Source organism: Pteropus vampyrus, unplaced genomic scaffold (genome assembly GCF_000151845.1).
Source record: "Pteropus vampyrus isolate Shadow unplaced genomic scaffold, Pvam_2.0 Scaffold416, whole genome shotgun sequence".
Taxonomy (NCBI): domain Eukaryota; kingdom Metazoa; phylum Chordata; class Mammalia; order Chiroptera; family Pteropodidae; genus Pteropus; species Pteropus vampyrus.
Window position 1 is genome coordinate 575,407 of NW_011889197.1, and position 19,859 is coordinate 595,265.

The 19,859-nt window shown below is 33.1% G+C and overlaps 1 protein-coding gene across 2 annotated transcripts in view; it reads left to right on the forward strand.

Annotated features, from left to right (window-relative positions):
* ARHGAP32 (Rho GTPase activating protein 32) overlaps positions 1-19,859 on the forward strand; it is a 177,991-nt gene that overhangs the window by 26,296 nt on the left and 131,836 nt on the right. For both annotated transcript variants that reach the window (XM_011380924.2, XM_011380925.2), the window contains exons 2-3: positions 4,763-4,854; positions 5,823-5,907. In XM_011380924.2, coding sequence (XP_011379226.1) covers positions 4,763-4,854; positions 5,823-5,907 — 177 coding nt within the window. The remainder of the gene's footprint in view (positions 1-4,762; positions 4,855-5,822; positions 5,908-19,859) is intronic.

Sequence of the window (19,859 nt, forward strand, 5' to 3'; positions counted from 1 at the left end):
AAGGATATTTTCTGTGAAAAAAATCTAAAATATAGAAGCTGCAAATAAAATATACACAATAATGTGGATGCCCACTAAATATGTGAAACTTCATTAACTTTTGCCTATTTAATTATGAATAAAGATCAAGAAATAATCCTTTCAGATTGACAAAGATAAAGATTGTGAGGTTATTAGAAAATAAGCACTGTACATGGTTGATGCCACTGTAAATTGGACAGTGTTTCTGGGAGATTATTTAGCACTGTGTATCAAAATAGTAAAATATTCTTACTCATAAAAATAGAGCTGTTACAATGAAGAGTTTTATTTTGTTAACTATAGGTTTTCATAGATATTGCTTATTAGGCAGGAGAATTAAAAAATGAGAATAAAATTCTTAATTTGCTTTTCTACGGTAATTAGCAGTACTAGGTTTCTTTGAGCCTTTTCCTCAAATGGTACTAAACTTCAGTGGTGGAACAGGGTTTGGGGATATCATATATTGATAAAATATGTATTTATATTACTCCATTGGCTCTGGCTCAATGGAGTAATATATCATTTATCCTCTTGATAAATGAAAAAAAAAACTTTGGAGAACTAGACAAGGCAGTTTACAGTAAAATATGAATAAAAATATAATAAAATGCTTCAACTTGTATATAGGGTTAGCCCTATGGAAGATTAATAAAAGAAAATATCAGCACTGAACTAAGTTATTGGGACAGGCTTATGGAATAGGTAGATTTTAATTGCATTTTGAAGGTAAGGCTATGTATATAGGGATAATGAACATATCAGTTAAATTCCACAGTGTAAACAAGAGCTATAAAACTGAATATAGGGAAGAGTGAAGAGATAAAAATAGTTAATCTATTAATTCCCTTAAACTGGAGCACACCCTTTGTGCCTTATGCTAATAATTCAAAGATGAATTAAATGGTCTAACCTTATAAGAAGTCATTTTATTGCTAGAGGGTTTAAATGTAAATGGTGTGTGCTTTTTTGAAAGTACATTCCATTGCCTTCTGTTGTCTCTTTAATTTTCTGTTGATTAATGGTGTTTCTGTGAAGTTGATATAAATTCTGTTTTGGGAGCATAATTAAGTGATGATTATAGCATGAATAAATTAGGGAAATCGGATATTTTCTGTAATGAATGTTACTTAATGAATTATCTTCTATAAGAGAACTTTCTTAATCTTTGATTTAGAGCAACAGAATAAAGTGATTCAAGCTATATGCTTTCAGTAGAAATTTAGAAAATTTATTTTAGTTAAAGAACACATAGGTGAAAATGTTAGTTTATCAGACAATAGAGTAATATTACTATACTTTTCTAATCTTAAAAGAATAAATGTTAACACTTTTTTACATTAAAGTGTATTTATTCTTTCACAAAAATATACTGAGTGGCCAGAATGTGCTTGGGACTTTCCTACGCGATGGGAAAATATTGCTATACAAAAATACATGTTTAGTGGCTTGGTTTAGAATGTTTTCTCGAATTCTCTAAGACTTCATGGACCATTGCTTGGTTCATTTGCCTAATTATTGCCATTTTATTTTTTTAGAGGTTTTCTTGTCAGGCTCCTTTGGATAGGCTGTGAATTTATCTTTTGGTCATGTTTCTATCTACAGTTCAGTCAATTATGATTGCAGAGGTGTGTAGTCCATAGTGTATCTTCCTCATGTGGATTATAAGCTAGGTGAATTTCCTAATTTTCTCTTTAGATATGTGTTAGGGGCAATGGCCCATCTAGCACAGAGAGCTTGTTTTCAAAAGACAGCTAATATTTTAATTTTCAGTCTACCAAATAAAGTCATTACCTTTTACCACCTGGGTCCAGTGTACCCTTTCTTACTTTTTCTTTTTAGTTCAATTAATGAATAATTTACAGAATAGTGAAAAACCACTTTATTAGAAATTTTAATAAGAATTTAAGCACAGCAAATCTTTTTATGTCAATTTTGTAATCTTTATGTAAATTTTGGTGCACGGATATAAAACATTAAAGAATATCTTCAGGACGTGGTTCCATAGTGTAATGGTTAGCACGTTTGCTTTACACGCAAAAGGTCCTGGGTTTGCGCCCCAGTGGAGCCACGGTCCATGGTCGACGGCCATGCCACCTTGAACAAGCCCGATGTCTGATCTTGGAAACTAAGCAGGGTCAGGCATGGTTAGTACTTAGATGGGAGACCACCTAGGAAGACCAGGTGCCATAAGCATAAATAATAATAAATAATAAAAAAAGATAAAGAATACCTTCACATGTTATTTTAGTAAAACAAAGTAATCCAGGTTGTTACAAAATACTGTGTGGTAAAGTTCTTTCAGTTGAATGGTTAACTGGAGGAAAATGCCACATATATTTTTTTTCTTAGAAATATGTTGTTTGCTCATAATTCTTAAGTTATATAATATTTCTCTAGGATATTATCATCAATCTGAGTTGTCATTTACATGATCATTTTGACCGCCATTGTTAGAGTGCTGCTGTCTCTTTGCACCCATCCTTTGATGTGTCTAAATATTGTAAAATATCTTTCTTTGTCAGTTTTTCCCTTCTCTGTTATGGATGGAAAATGAAAAATATGGAGTTCTCAAATAGTTATTCAGTGAAAGCGAAATACCGACTACAAAGATGGTATCTTTAAGCCTGATAAGTACCTTCTTGAAAGGTGATGCAACAATTTGGTCAACACTGCATAAAAACTGGATGATGATTTTTTTCACTTATTGCATCAATATTGTAGGTCAGAGGTTGACAGACTTCTTCAATTATCTGGCTGTCTGTTTTTGAAAATAAAGTTTTATTGGAACATGGTGATGTTTAATCATTTAGAAATGGCTGCTTCTGTGCTATAATGACAGAGTTGAGTGTGGCAGAGACAGTGTGGTCCACAAGTCCATAACCCTTTAAGAAAAGTTTGGCAACCTTGTTCTAGGTGATTCTCCCATGTTCCTTTTTTAAAATTATTTTTTATTTTATTCTTTTTTCAGCATGATAGGGAATAATTGATGAATGATGATGAATACTGATAAAATACCACCTAGGATTATGAAATAACTTTGTTTTAAGATAGAGGAAGAATAAGACCAAAATCCTGCCCAGATTTATAAAAAGATCCAATGGATCCATATGGTAATTGTAAAATAGAATGAGTTCTGTTTCATTACTAAAAGATATAGTGAATTTTTTTCTCTTTAGAAGACCTCTAAGAAAGAATAAACAGATTTCTAATAATGATTGATCATGAAATATCCCCTCTTAACAATTAAGCTTAGCAAGTTTAGCTGTTATTATCTATAGTAAGGTATGCTAAGGAACAAAACCTCAGTAGAAGAATTTGAGTCCAGTGGACCCTGATGATGTATCAAGGCTTAAGTCTTATATGTTACCTCATATCTTTGAAAAGTCATGGTTTTTAACATTTATCCAAACTGTCTATGCTATTTTTTTATAAGAAAACATTTTAAAAATCAAGTCGATGTTGTGCAGCTCCTTTTTTAAATTGAGGTATAATTGATATATACCGTTATATTAGTTTCAGGTGCACAGCATAATCATTTGATATTTGTATGCATTGCAAAGAGATCACCAGAGTAAGTCTATTTACAATTGGTCACTATATGTAGTTACAAAATTTTTTTCTTGTCATAAGAACTTTTAAGATCTGCTCTCTTAGCAACTTTCAAATATAAAATACAGTACTGTTAACTGTAGTCACCACACTGTACATTACATCCCCATGACTAATTTTATAACAAGCAATTTGTACATTTTGACCTCCTTCACTCTTTTTGCCCACTCCCCAGCCACCCGCTCTTGTCACCCCCCAATCTCTTCTCGGTATCTGTAAGCTTGGCTTTTGTTTTGTCTTTTTAGGGGCCACATATAATGAGATCATGTGATTTTTGTCCTTTTTTTTTGGACTCATTTCACTTAGCATTATGTGCTCAAGGTCCACCCATGTTGTCACAAATTGGCAAAATTTCATTATTTCTTTGTGACTGAAAAGTATTCCATTGTATGTTTCCACATCTTCTTTGCGAATCTCTTCTTAACTCAATTTAACTGATTATTCCATATTATTCTCTTATTGCATCATGTGGCATTGGCTATAATAAAGTTTTTCTGTTACAAATCACAGATAATGTAGCATCAATATGTTTTTTAAGATAGATATTTGGATTTGCTGTTTATTTTGTTCATAGTGTGAAGAAACTTGATTTTCAGCTTCTGTTTATAAAGTGATGCAGCTGAATTTGTCACTGAAGTTAAAAAAAATCATTACTATGAAAACTGGCAGATGAAGGAGTTAAGTTTGGAAGTGTTACATAGATATAATTTTCAAGTTTTGGTGTGCAAAATGCATGTTGTGATGTCCTAATTATGTTCATTTTACCATTTTACTTTTTATGAATCATTGTAACCAAGGTTATTTTATTCTACCAGCTTTCTGAAGAGATTTAAGTTTGTGCTGAGACACAAAATAGCTGATTTTGAAATTTGAACATAAAAGCATGAAAGTTCTTATAACAAATTTTTCCTCATACAGTAAAGTTAAATATTTAAATTGGAATATTTTTCTCAGTTATTCTTAATAATTAGAACTCAGGTAAATTATAATCATAAGAGGAGATTATTAAATCATTATATATTGCTATTGGTACCAAATGAGTAGAACCATTAAAATTAACTATAATCTCCTTTTTAAAATGTATTCATACTAAGAGAATAGTCATAAATCTTTTGTCTTTATTGTTTTTAAGGCTAGAGGAGCAGACGTTCCTGAGATTCCTGGAGACCTCAATCTGAAGACAAGTAGCACTACAGCCAGTATGAAGGTTAAACATGTGAAAAAGTAAGTATAATTTTACAGTGGGTTTTAAATGAATTCCCGTAAATGGAAATCAGTTCTTTAGTTCTCTTACAACTTTTATTTATATTTCCTACTAAATAAGCTCTTACTATCCATACATTAAATTATACTGTTAAGCTTTAAATTGTGATTCAACAATTAGTGGAAAAGCTCTGACGATTATCTACTAGTCTAAAAATATACTTTAATTTTTTTCTTGCAACAACTTTATGCTATTATTATCTGTGAGGTTGCATTTGTCCAACAGGAACAACTCAAATATGTCCTTTTGGTACCTTTAATACGTGTTCCCATTCATTTAGAAAAATCAAGTTTGTTGTTTGAGTTATGAGATTGCTGTATCTCAGCGTTGCCTTTGAGAGGGCCTTAAATAGATGCCAGTCATTGATTTAAGTGAAATAAATATCTTAAGGTATCTATTTCGGTTTCAAACATAAGAACCATCTTTTCACTTGGCAGAAGGTTAGATAGCTATATTTTTATTATAAGTAGAGAAAAGACAAGGATAAAAATGTCCATTCTGCATCCAGACCCACCAATCCAGGACTGATGGGCTGCGACAACATTCACAGGTAAAACCTGGCTTTATATTTTGTGGTGGGAATGCTGCTTCTGGTTAGAAGCTGGCTGTTCTCAGTTTCCATAACATTTACTGAAAGCATAGTTTTACTGTGGGCATTGACTAGGGTCATGATTACGAGAGTATAGTGATGCTTTTTAATTTTAATTTAATTTTGTTTTGGTCTTGACCTGTGCACTAAATGTAATTTTCATTTGATTCAGTGTATCCCTGAAAAGGTTTGTGTGAGTATATGTGTGCTCATGCGCATGTGCTTATTAAATAGTTTCGCTTGCATGAGCTCTTGAACCCATTTTATTTTCTCCTTAGGCTTAGTAATTTAGACTATTTCAGTGTCTTATACCTCACTTATTTATTTCATGTACTTCAGGTTACCTTTCACTAAAGGTCACTTTCCGAAGATGGCTGAATGTGCACATTTCCATTATGAGAACGTTGAGTTTGGCAGCATACAGGTATGTTTGAAATATTTCCTTCACACTGAATTAAGCTATATCTCTATCTCTATCTCTATACCTGTATCTCTGTATCTCTACATCCATATCTGTATATCTGACTTTGGACACGTAGTAGTTTTTCTATTGGTTTCTTACTGGTTGATGTGAAAACATTTATTCTCTTATATTTATTAATACTTGATTTCTGATGACTCCTATTTCAATTTTATAAGAGAATCAATGTAAATCTCAGAATTTCGATCAGATTCCTAGACAGACTTTACCACTGTTTTATTAGCATGAACTATTCTAGTCGTTACCTGGACTCTTGTGTTAGGTTGTAGAAGTCATAGATAAATCACAGTCTGGGTGAAGCAGAGTAAGGTTTAGGGGTAGGAGTGCTAATGGAATTTTAAAAAAATGTTCTTTCTTGTTGTGAAGTATATTGTGTGTGTGTGCACGCAGGTGTACACCCACATTTGAAAGCCCAGGTTAAGAGAGAAAATAATTTCCTTTGTCCTTCCTATATTGTATTTGCCTTCCCTACTCCAGAGCTTACTGATAACCATGACTTATGTAATATTCATTATTTTTTTTATAGTTTTACTATCTCTGTGTATCCCTAATTAACACAATGTTTAGGTTTGCCTGTTTTAGAGCTTTATAGAATTGGAATTACTATCATTCATTCATCTCATTCAAATATTTACTGAGCAAGTACTAGGTACCAACACTGTTTTATGTGCTTTGCCTACATTAGTGAAATAATAACAAAAACCAGAGACCCATTCTGAGAGAGCATAGAGGCTGGCCAAGAAGCTCAGTGCTGTGGTAAAAAAGAGCAGGACAAGAAGTATCAGGGGTACTGGGGGTGGATCGAAATATTAAACCTGGATGGGTTTTATTATTGAAAGTATTCTTTCTTGCTTCTTTCATTTAACATTATAAAATTTATCCCTGGAGATGTATGTAGTTACAGTTTGTTAAGTTTGTTCACTGCTGTATATTAATTCATAGCATGCATATATCACTATTTATCCTTTTTTTTGTTTGTTTGTTTGAAACTTGGATTGTTGCCAGTTTTTGATTATTTTAAACAGCCTCTCTGTGAAAATTGTCGTACACAAATCCTGGTGCACATATGCAGAGATTTCTCACAGTATATACCTGTGAGTGGAATTTCAGGGTTATAGCGTTCTCCCATGTCTAGGTTTACTAAGTAAAGCCAAACTACTTTTTGAAATGATTTACAAGTATATACTCCCAAAAGCAGTAAATGAGAGTTATTGTTCTACATCTTTGCCAACTCTTGGTTGTTTGACACTTGCTAATTTTCACCAATCTGATGGGAATGTAATTCTTTCTCTCACTGTATTTTTAACTTGCAATCCCCTAATTTCTAATGCAGTTGAGCATCTTTTCAAATGTTATTGGGCAGTTGATATTCCTATTTTTTAAAACTCTAGATCAAGTCTTTTGTTCATGTTTGATAGATTTGCTTGTAGTTTTCCTATTCATGGGAATGCTTTACGTGTTTTGGATGTTAGTCCTTTCATGTTGCACCTAGTTCTTTATTGTTTTTCATATGAATGAAAAACACCTTTTCTCACATTGTGGCATTTTTTCCCCCCTCTATAATCCCTCCCACCCCCACTTCCACCCCTGACCTATGGATGTTGCTGTTTCCCTTTAAGAACTGGATCTCTGAAGGCAAGGCATCTCCTCCCACACGCTCACGGCCGGGGCCTGGTCCCCCACCACCTCGGTACACTTGGGGGGCCTGGCACACCCAGGGCCTGGTGCACCTAGGGGCCTGGCGCACTTGGGATATGGTCTGTGGTTCCACCTGGGGCACAAACCTAGGATCTTCTGCGTGTAAAGCAGACGTGCTAATCACTATACTATGGAGCCACCCCATGGCATTTTTTTTTTTTTAAACTCTATGCTGCTTTTAATATATAGGCATTGTTTACTTTATTTTTTATTTTATGTATTTTATGTAGTTGTATGAGTGTGTAGACCTTCTGGCTTGTAGTTTTTCTGCTATATTTAACATGTTCTTCCCTCTGAAGTTATGAAGATATTGTCCTGTATTTTTTCTAAAAGTTTTATAAGTTTGACTCTAACATTCAAGTTACTTGGAATTAATATTTATGTATAGTGTGAAAAAGAGTGATATTAAAATTTTTGAACAATGTATAGTGATTAGCACGTCTGCTTTACACGCAGAAGGTCCTAGGTTTGTGCCCCAGGTGGAACCACAGACCATTAGTATGACAACCAGACAGGATAGATATTAACCATAGCAATGGAGCCTGAGTCCTGTTAGCCTTCTCCTGTGCAAAACATCACCCCTCTAGTTGTGTGGATTATTGGTGGTCCAGTATTTCAGCATTTTAACACAGTGGTACCTTTTATATTATTATTTTAAAATTTGAACTAGTTGTCTTAGAGTTTTCCAGTGAAACAGAACCAATTTATTTGTATTTGTGTGTGTGCATGCATGTATGTGTGTGCGTAGGGAGGGAGGGAGAGGTGTTTGGGGAAGGGGAAGGAGGGAGAAAGAGAGAGAGAGAGAGACAGAGAGACAGAGAGAGACAGAGAGAGACAGACTGAGAGATTGGGATTGTTTTTAAGCTATTGGCTCCTGTGATTGTGGAGACATAGTAAGTCTAAAATGTCCAGAGTAGGCCAAAGACCCAGGGAGGAGTGATTGCAGTTTGAATCCAAGGGCAGTATGCTGGCAGAGTTCCTCTTCTTTAGAGGAGGTCAATCTTTTTTTTTTTTTTTTTATTATGATTCAACTGATTGTATGAGGCCCACCTACATTATGGACTGCTTAACTCAAAGTCTACTGAATTAAATGTTCATCTCATCAGGAAACTATTTCATAGAAACATTTGGAATCATGTTGGACCCAAAGTTAACACATAAAATTAAATAGCACAGTCTGTCCTTTATCAACTTGGCACTCCTTAAACCATATTTAACCTCTAAACAAAGACAACAACAAGGTCATACTTCTGCCTAATGTGATCAGCTATTTTTCAAAAACACACTCTTTTCCCAGAAGAGGATGCGAAGTCCTCAGGTGATGTTTACTCTTCTTGATATTCCATAATTTAAATTAAACTATGAAGTAAAATTAAAAATACTTAAATCCCATGATATAAATCTTATGTTATACAAGACAGAAAGAGAGGGAAGAAAACAATGATATACGCTATACACACACAAACACATTCATAACAAATTAATGATGAAATACTCATGGCAGTTAGAATCCTAGTTTCTGTAACTGGTCATATGGTTGTAGATGGTATTATAACTGTCTTCTTCCACTACTCATTCCATATTTCCTTTGCCCTCAACAATAACTTTAGCTGGTTGTGGTTCTTTACTTGGTGGGGTGACCCAAATTTTCATTCTGGGTCTGGCCATTAATCCTGTTTGAATTGGCCTCTTGTAATTTTTCATTGCATTTAATCACAAGGCATTTCAGGTGTACTCTTTCTTACCTCCATTGTGAAGTAGAAGTTCAGTTTCCCCTTGATAGTCAGAATCAGTCACACCATCCAACACCGTAAATAACTTCCTCCTTTTCCTGTTGATTGAGAGACATAAGGAGCCCAAATGGCAGGGCAGCTATCTTAACTTCCAGTTCAATGAAAAATTATTGTTTTGTCTTTGGGTGGAAGCATTTCTTCCTTTGGAACTGAGACCTTGAGGCCAGGAGAGCATACAGTCCTGGGGAAAGGAAGGAAAAATTTCGCTAGTGAGTCACATGAGTAATATTGAGTGGTGCCACTCCCATTTCTACCCATTGAGTCTTGTTTCTACAACCTGATTAAATTTAAATACACTAATGACTATTACCAGTAGCAAGGAGAGCATGGCTAGTTCATGGCATGATATGCAATAGAGATACACAACATATCACCATTGGATCCTTGGAATCAAACACTTATTAGAGACAAGGTTCTTGATGACTGTACACACACATACACACACATATCTTTAAACATTTTTGTCAAACTAATGAGTATAATGAGATTTTCATTTCCCTAATGATTAGTGATGTTGAGCATAATATCATGTGCTTATTATCCATGAGACATAACATAGTTGTAACATTTTTTGATCCGATCTGCCCATCTCTGTCTTTCAATTGGAAAATTTAATTCATTTCATTTAAAGTAATTACTGATAAGGAAGGACTTCTGTCATTTTGCTGTTTTGTTTTTCATGTGTATTATAGATTTCTTATCCTTCATTTTCTGTATTGCTGTCTTTTGCTTTTAGTTGATTTTTTTTTTTTGTAGTTAAAGGTTTAAATTCCTTTCTCCTTTCCTTTTGTGTATGTTGTTTAGCTACTTTATATCTGGTTACCATGGGGATTACATTTAACATACTAAAATTATAACATTCTAATTTGAATTTGTACCAACTTATCTTCAATAACAAATAAAATCTCTGCCCCTTTATAGCTTGCTTTCCCTCCTTTTGGTTGTTGGTGTAATACAGTTATATTTTTAAACATTATGTGCTCCAAAACATAAACTAATAATTATTTTAAATACATTAGTCTCTTAAATTATATAGAAAACAAAATGCGGAGTTACAAACTGAAGTTACAATGCTAGCTTTTAGATTTATAATTTGAAAAAAGTATATCTCTTATATCATATAAAAAGCAAAAAATGGAATTACAAAGAGTGGTTACAATATTACTAGCTTTTATAATTGCCCATGTATTTACCTTTACTGAGGTCTTTATTTCTTCATGTGGTTCCTAGTTACTGTCAAGTGTCCTTTCATTTTAGCTTTCAGGACTCCTTGTAGCATTTCTTACAGAATAGGTCTAATGATAATGAATTTCATCAGTTTTTATTTATCTGGGCATGTGTTAATTTATATTTTGAAGGATGGTTTTGCTGGATATGGTATTCTTGGTTGACAATTTTATTCTTTCAGCAGTTTGAATATATATTAGCCCACTGCCTTCTGGCCTCCAAAGTTTCTGACATGAAATCTCTTGAGAATCTTATTAAGGATCCATTGTATGTGACTAGTTGCTTCTCTTTTGCTGCTTTTAAGATTCTCTCATTGTATTTGCCTTTTGAAAATTTACTTATTATATTTCCCAAAATGGGTCTCTTTGAGTTCATCTTGGATATTGAGCTTCAGCTTGGATGTTGAGCTTCTTGGATATTTACATTCATGTATTTAGTCATTTGGGGGAAGTTTTCAGCCATTATGTCTCTAAACATTCTCTCTGCCTCTTTTCTCTTTATTTTCATTCTGAGACTCCCACAAAGCATTTGGCATAGCATACCATAGGTCCCTTAGGCTCTATTCATTTTCTTCACTCTTTTTGTTTCTCTTTCTCACACTCAGTACTTTCCATTGTCATACCTTCAAGTTTGCTAATTCTTTCTTCTGCCAGCTCAAATTTGCCCCTAAATCCCTCTTGTGAAATTTTCATTGTAGTTGTACTTTCAGGTACAGAATTTCTTTTTAGGTTTTCTGTTTCTTTGTTGATATTTTCATTTTGTTCATAAATCATTTTCTTAACCTTCTCCACATCGTCTTTTACTTTTTTGGGTATAATTAAGACACTTGTTTTAAAGTCTTTTTCAGGTATATCCACTATCACTTCTTTTTTAGGGAGAGTTTCTGTTGATTTTATTTTCCTTCGAATGGGCCATACTTTTTTATTTCTTTGTATGCTTTGTGGGGTTTTTTTTTTTCATTCAAACTGGACATTTCATTGTAATTACGTACATATAACATACAAAGGAAATTTTAATGAACTCTCCTTTGAGTTTTAGCATTGTGTATCTAGTTGAGTTCTCTGCATCTTTACTTAGATGACTCATAATCTTCTCAAGTTTGGCATGCTCAGAACATTCTCCTCTGAAACCTGCTTCTCCTGCTGTCTTCTTCATCTTGGTAAATAGCAACTCTGTCTTTCCAATTCCTGAAATCAGCCAAAACCTTGGAGCCATTTTCGACTTCTCTCTTTCTGTTATTACTCCTTATATACAGTCCATAGTAACGTTTTTGGCTCCATCTTTAAAATGAATCCAGCATCTGCTTACATCTATTTGTTTCTCTGCTGTCACCTTAGTTAGCTATTGTCATTTTAGGGTTAATATTTAACTAGCCTTATGTAGTTGACACAACAGCAAAAATGCTTCTTTTCAAATGTAAGTCAGATCATGTCACTTTTTTAAAACCCTCCAATTACTTCTCATCTTCTTCAAAGTAAGTCAAATTCCTTAAAGTTTCCTACAAAGATTTATAGGATCTACCTTTAACTTCTGACCTCAACTCTGACTTCTCCTCTAAGACATAGTGTTCTGGCTACAGTTACCTCTTCTATTCCTCCGGTATACAGACCTCCTCCTCAAGACCATTGGACGTTCTGTTTCCTCTACTTGGAAAGCTCTTCTTGGATATTCACATAACTTGCTACCTTCTCTCTTTTAAATGCTCACTCAAATGCTATATTCTCAGAGAGAGCGTACTTTCTCCACATAAGAGTGCAATAGTCATCAATATTTCTCATCTCTCTCCTATAATTTATTTTTCTCTATAACACTACCATCTGACATGTTAAATATTTTATTAATATTTATTCTATTTTTTCCTACTTAAGCATCTAAAACAGTTTCTGACCAATAAAAATCACTCAGCAAATATTTGTTGAGTGGATGAATGAATTTATGTTTGAAGAAGAGAAAATTGCTTTGAAAATGATTTCTTAATATTTTGGGATTTTTTTTACCATTTAAATTTTGGTTTTGTATGATAAGAGTATATATATTCCTTATATTCTGAATATATGTACATATTTAAATATATAATAAAACATCAAGTATGGATGACAAATACAAATACAAATGCAAGTTAAATTCCCATTATGCTCTATCTCTGCCTAGAATTTTTCTATATATATGTATTTACAAAATATATAGCAGTATCTCTAGATACAACTTTAGCTATACTATTTATTTACTTTTTAAAAATATAGATGGAATTCTACTGTATATACTGCCTTGGAAATTGCTTTTTTACTTTAAAGTATATCTCAGATAATTTTTTATTTCAATAATTTGGATTTACCTCATTCTTTTTCACAGCTACATAGTATTTTGTTTTATTATTATACCATAATTTATTTAATCAGTTCTCTATTGATGGATATATTCCAAGTTTTACTGATGTGAATATATTTATTAAATAAAATTCTGTAAGATGATTCAAAGGGTATGTACATTTAAAATGTTGATAGTTGTTGCTAAGTTTGTTTTTGAAATATGCTGTTTTATGCAATGATTAATGATAGTATTTTTTCCTGACAATGAGATAAGCATTATTGATCTTTTTACTTACTGCGCATTTGTATTTCTTTAGTTATGACTGAAATTGTACATTATTTTATGCTTGTAGATCATTTGTATTCCTTTGAATTTCTCTTTTTAATTGTGCCCTGGCAAATGACTAGACAGACAACAAACTGATAAGTCTGGAAATAGATACACAGGTGTACGTACACATTTAATATGGATAAAAGTTAGCATTTTTGGATCCGTGGGAGAACCCAGTACATGTCAGTCAATTTACCATCCATTTGGAAAATAATAAATTGAATTCGTGCCTTACAAGACATCATGAGTTAGGTTCTCTAATCCCCACTTTAGAGATGTATTTTGAGGGATGAGGTGGCGTGCCCAAGTGCCACACAAATCATAAATAGCAGAGCCAGGATTTGAAACAAGGCATGTGTTTTTAAAGTACCCACCGTTAACTATTCCAATTACTGATGATATTATTCCCCTAGTCGCTGCTAAGTATACCGGTGTGTTGTGCATCACATCTAATTAGTTATATAATTCTTTCAATTTCATCCTTTTCTAATCTTATCCATTAGTTTAAGCCTTCATTACTTCTGGTTTTGGCCCTACCATAGTTTTCTTTCCTTGTTTCCCTTTTTATTTAAACCTGGAGATATTTTTCTCTAGCATTGTACCAGGAGTAGCTGTTTCTCTCCTACGCAATTGCCGGGATTAAGCTGAGAACCTTCTAAATCTTGTAACCAATCTTGTTTTCCTCTTTGCATTGCCCGTTAGAAGGCTTAAAGCCAATTTGTGGTCCACTGTTGGCATATTTACAGGCTCCTATGACCTTCTTTCTGTGTGTTGGCTTTCCCCTCCTCTTCTGTCTCCTAAACCTCATTTCCCCTGCACCTACTTTTTTCATGTCTGTGTTAAATTTTATCTTTCCCTGCTTGGTGGGATGCATCCATATGTTACCTTTAATCTTTTCTGAAATATTTATAAACAGAAACAATTTCGAGCATCATTTATAGGTTCCTAATAAAACTTTACCACAGTTTTCGAACATGATCCTGTTTCAGTAACTTGGTCTAAAGTACTGCTCCAGTTATTTCAGCCTCTGTGTAAAACCTTCGTTGGCCTTCTACAACCTATTAAATGAAGGCTTCACATTCAGGATCTTGCATATATGCTTCCAATATACCTGTCTTGCCTTTTATTCATGATTCTATATTTTATCAAATTGAACTGTTCATTTATTAAACAAGTCATGATCTTTCCTGTGTTTTAACCTTTTTCTCTATCATATATCAACAATTTGCATATCCTTCAAGGCATGTATCAGATCTAACCAATTTCTTTAAAGCTTTCCTGATCTACTTCTACCTCTAATCCCCAGCAGATGAATTGGTTTCTAAATCATAACACTTTGTATGTTTCCGTGTTAATATAATTCACATAAAAAATTTTACATAACATAAAATTATTTTTTTATTAAGGTAAGTTCATGTAATATAGAATTCACTATCTTAACCATTTTAAAATATACAATTCAGTGGCTTTTAGCACATTTAAAATGTGCAACCATCACTACTATTGAATTCCATAATGTTTTCTTTACTTCCAGAGCAACCTCATATCTCTTTAGCAGTCATTCCCTATTACCCTTCTATTCACCCCATGACAACCACTAATTTGCTTTCTGTCTCTATGGATTTGCCTATTCTGGACAGTTCATATAAGTGCAGTTGTACATTATGTTGTGTTTTTTGTTGGCTTCTTTTACTTACCATATTTTCAAGACTCATGTTGTAGAATGGGTCAGTACTTTATTCCTTTCTATAGCTGAATAATTATTTCATTAGTACCACATATCGTTAACCATTTGTCAGTTCGTGGTTATTTACTGTTTCAAATAATGCTACTATAAACAATCATGTATGATTTTTGTGTGTGTGTGAACATGTTTTCAATCCTCTTGATATATATGTCTTTTTGAATATAACCATCCTAATGGGTATGACTAAATATGCATGTGCTTGTTGTCCATTTATATATCTTCTTTGGAGAAATGTCTGTTCAAGTCCATATTTTAATAGGGTTGTTTGTCTTTTTGTTGATGAGTTGTAAGAGTTCCTTGTATTATTCTGAATATTACATTTATACCAGATTCCATATAATTTACAAATATTTTCTCACATCTGTGGGTTCTTTTCACTTTATAGTGTCCTTTGAGGCACAAAAGTTTTTAATTTGATAAACTCTAATTTATCTATTTTTTCCTTTGGTTGCTTATGTTTTTGTTGTCACATCTTAGAAATCATTGCCTAACCCAAGATCATGAAGATTTACTTCTATGGTTAGTTTTAAGAGTTTTATGGTTTTAGCACTTACATTGGCGTCTTTGACCCGTTTTAAGTTAGTTTTTGTCTATAATGTGATTAGGGGATCTAAATTCATTCTTTTGAACGTGGATATCCAGTTTTTCTAGCACCATTGGTTGGAAAGACTGTTCTTTTCCCCTTGAATGGTCCTGACACTCTGGTTGAAAATCTGTTGACCATAAGATGTATGAGTTTATTTCTCGACACTCAATTCTCTAGTCCTTTCAATTAAATATGTACTGTGCCAGTACTGCACTATTTTAATTACTATAACTTTGTAATGTGTTTTGAAATTGAGAATTATGAGTTTTCCAATTTCGTTCTTCTTTTTCAATATTTGGCTATTCTGGGTCCCTTGTATTAAGATTTTATGACTTTTGCATCTATGTTCATTGGTGATGTTGACCACATACTATCCTTGTCCACTAGCCTGAGTTTGGGAGATGTCGCTGATTTTTAAAAAATAAATTCCCTGCCATAGTTTGTGGAAATTGAAATGACCTGTTCTTTGAAGGTTTAGTAGAATTTTTTTTTTTTTTAAACACCTTTTGGGCCTGGTTCCTATTAGAGGGCTTAACCTTGAATTACCATTTCAATTTAGGATTTGATTATTGGTCTAGTAAGCTTCTTTTGTGTCTCCTTAGGTCAATTTTTATCATTTATATTTTCTTAGAAAATTGTTCATTTAATATAGGTTTTAAAATTTATGAGAATAATTTCTATACCAGATATTTTTAAAATTTGGTCTTTTTAAGAAACCAGCTTGCAGTTTTATTGATCAATTTGAGCCTGCCTCCCTCCCTACCACTCTCCCTTCCTTCCTTTTTTCCTTCCTTCTCTTCTTCCCTACCTATTTTAATATCCCCAGAATACTAAAATACGTCCCTTTCTTCTCTACCTCTTTCTCTCCATTTTTACATCCCTCCCTCCTTTCCATTCTACATTTTTTTTTTAATCATTTTCTTTGTGTCTTGAATTCAAAGTTCAGTTCTTTTATTCCTGGAAAAAACTTATGAATAACAAATATGTACCTACTTGCTGGTCAAAAACTAGCTTTATCTTAAATTAACTTTCTCAAATATTAATATTATGCCATACAGATATCCTTGTTTTTTGAAAGCTCATGTAACACCACTTTTTGTTACGCCACTTTGCTTTTTATAAAAGACCTACATTAGTACTTATGTTTGCTAACTGAAAGAAATCTGAAGATTTTCACTTTAATGAAAAAAAGATGAACAGTGACAATAGCATTTAGCATTTGTTTTGCACTAGTTGTTATATAGGCGGTGAGAACCCAGAGCAGTGAGTTTGGCCCTGCTAAACACCTTCCCTGGGAACCACACTCAGCATCTCAGCATCAAGCTGCCCACAGGTTTGAACTGTGTCTGTGAGCATCTGTGCTTTATCTCAATTGATTTTGTGCATCCATTAGCAAGATGTATTTTAAGATATCAGAAAAGCCTAAGAGAGCTTACAAGGATGTTAAGCTTAGCATAAAACTGGACATAATTATTAAGTGTTCACTTGTGGTGAACGAAATAAAGATATTCTGCATGTGTTGAATTTTGGGTCTGTAAACATTCAAAAATTTTTCTTATAAATTAATGGTAGTTTTTTCTTTGCTTTATGCTCTTTCAGCTTACAAAAGGTTTTGCAGGAATGGTCTACTTTTGGATAGCAAGGGAAACCTGTATATGTTTCTTATCTTTTCTTTAGAGAAAAAAAATTCTATACTCTTGAAATTTTATTCATTTTCAGTTATTTTTTTTTAATAAGTGCATTTAAGTTTGGACATTTTCCCCTGGATAGTACTTTGAACAAATGTATACGTTTTAAATTTAGTAAATTTATTATCTTTATTACACTTCTACCTGTTCTGTTATCTCCAGTGACCAAAAACAAAGGTTTATTCACATTTCACAAAACATTTTTCAGTAAGAAAGAAAACAGTCTCTTGCAATATGCAAAGATATAATCAGTTGATTCTGCTTTATCTGAGGCATTAATCTCTTCCTGCTATGCTTTATGTGGTACTGCCATCTAGTGTGTAGGATACTAAAATATTTGTGTGGTTTATATTTTCTATTATCATTTGCTTGTCTGAAGCTGTGAATTAATAATATTTCTTTTATCTGATCTCATGTAAATCAATAAGTTAAATTAACCTGAATGCAAGAGATCAGGTTTTTATTAAAATGAGGTATAGAAAAAGTATGAATTTAATACCCATGTGTTGCGTGTTCGTTACTGAAGTTTCTATGCATGGGCCTTGGAAGCGCTGCTGTTGCTTCACCATCAGATGCACTCTTGCCTTGATAGTGAGAAATGTAGAAAGAAGTTGTAAGGTTTGACCTAAGTGTGAAAATGTTGAGGAATATTAATATAAAATAAAAAGCCCTGACTTTTCCATTTTAAATGAAATAATCAGAATTATAATAAACAAACAGAAACTAATATTTATTGAATGGTTTATGTGAGCCAGATATAATACTAATTACTATTTGTATGTTGTCTTGTTGACTCTTCACAACAGTTTCAGATGAGGAAATTGAAGTAAAAAGAGGTTAAGAACTTACCTGAGATCACAGCTGGTAAGTGGTAGGGTCTGTAGGGTTTGAATCAAGGCCATAGAACCATTCTCCATGTTCTTTTGTAGTGCTAGGAAATAATAAACTGACAAAATTCTTTTTAATAAGAAGGAATAAACCATAGTTTTGACATATCCTACATCTTTAATGTGGTTAAAGGTAGAACAAGTATGATGCAAAATAGTGCAGTGTAACTTGTGTGATCTTAAGTAAATTTCTTAACTTCTCTAGTTTTTTGAAGTTTACAGAAATATGTATCAGTAACAAGTTTTAGTACCTGTTAGTGAGACTTTTAGTCATTAATAAAAATGAATTAAACCAATGAAAATGTTATTTCCTCCTTCTTGTTAACTCTGCTTTCAGTTTCAAGATTAATTTGTTAAGTTCTCTAGTTTAAATATACCTTATATAGAAATATATGTTAGTATGCGTGTAACCATTTGAAACAAAAGCTGTGTTAATTTTACTTTTCTCACCCCCTACCAAAGAGTTAAGTTTTCCTCCAATCAAAATAAAAATACAAGTCTTACTTTTCCATACATTCTGTAGTATACCTCCTCTTATCCCAGGAAATCATTGTCGTTTGAGGGGAGGATTTGAAATAAGTTTACTTTGTGAGTTATTAGTGCTGCTGTCATCCAAGTATCTCATTTGAGATTACCCAGTCCAAGAGTTAAGTGTGTTAAAATGGTTGAACGTTGAAAAAAATATATCATATATTGGAGTCACATTACACGTATAATTTACTTCTAGGAATTTACTTCTAGGAATTTGACCAACCATGCTTGTAAAATAGCATTGTTGAGTCTGAAATTGTCAAGGGTCTGAGATGTTACTCTGCTTATAAGCTAATAAGTTACCTTGCTATAGTTACTCTCCACGTTCACACCCTAACAGAAACGTGAAGTCTGGATCAGAAATCATACTTTTTATTTGCTCGTACAGTAACTGCCTTGGTTCTCTATACCCAAATTCTGCACTGAGAACCAGATATACCTTAGGTGTATAGTGAGGTTTTGTACCACAAGAGACAAATTCTGAAATTATGAAACTTGGAGCTTATATAAGATAGCTGGCACTCTGTCCATTTGCTTCTCTGGATATGGAAAGAGGGACCTTCTCTCTGGGATATAAACATGGCTCTGGGAAGAGAGAAAACTAACTAACTAACTAACTAACTAACTAACTAACTAACTAACTAACTGACTAACACTCTCTGTCTGTCTCTGTCTCTCTGTCTCTCTCTCTGTCAGGATGGCTCTATCTTTAGGATTGGTATTCAGTCATCCTTTAACCTAGTGCTAAAGCTTTGTGCTCAGAAAGTTTTGACCATACAGAAATGTGAAAATATTTATGAAGCATTTGTTTCTTAACAAGTATATATGTTCTAGAGTGAACATCTATAAGATGGGGAGATGTGATTCTGCTGTTGTCATTTAATGTCATTTCCTATGTATTCTTTATATGGAGGGTTATTCTAGTATCTGCAGGTGAGAAAACCAGTTATTTAATCTGATATTCAATCTAGGAAACAGTGCTCTATTCCAATTCAGGAAGGAAAAACAGACTATTAAGCTTATTAAGATGCATGTAGGTCTCTAGCTTTTTCCAGAGAAATTTGAAGTGCAGTTTTGTCTGTTATTGATTTTTGTCTT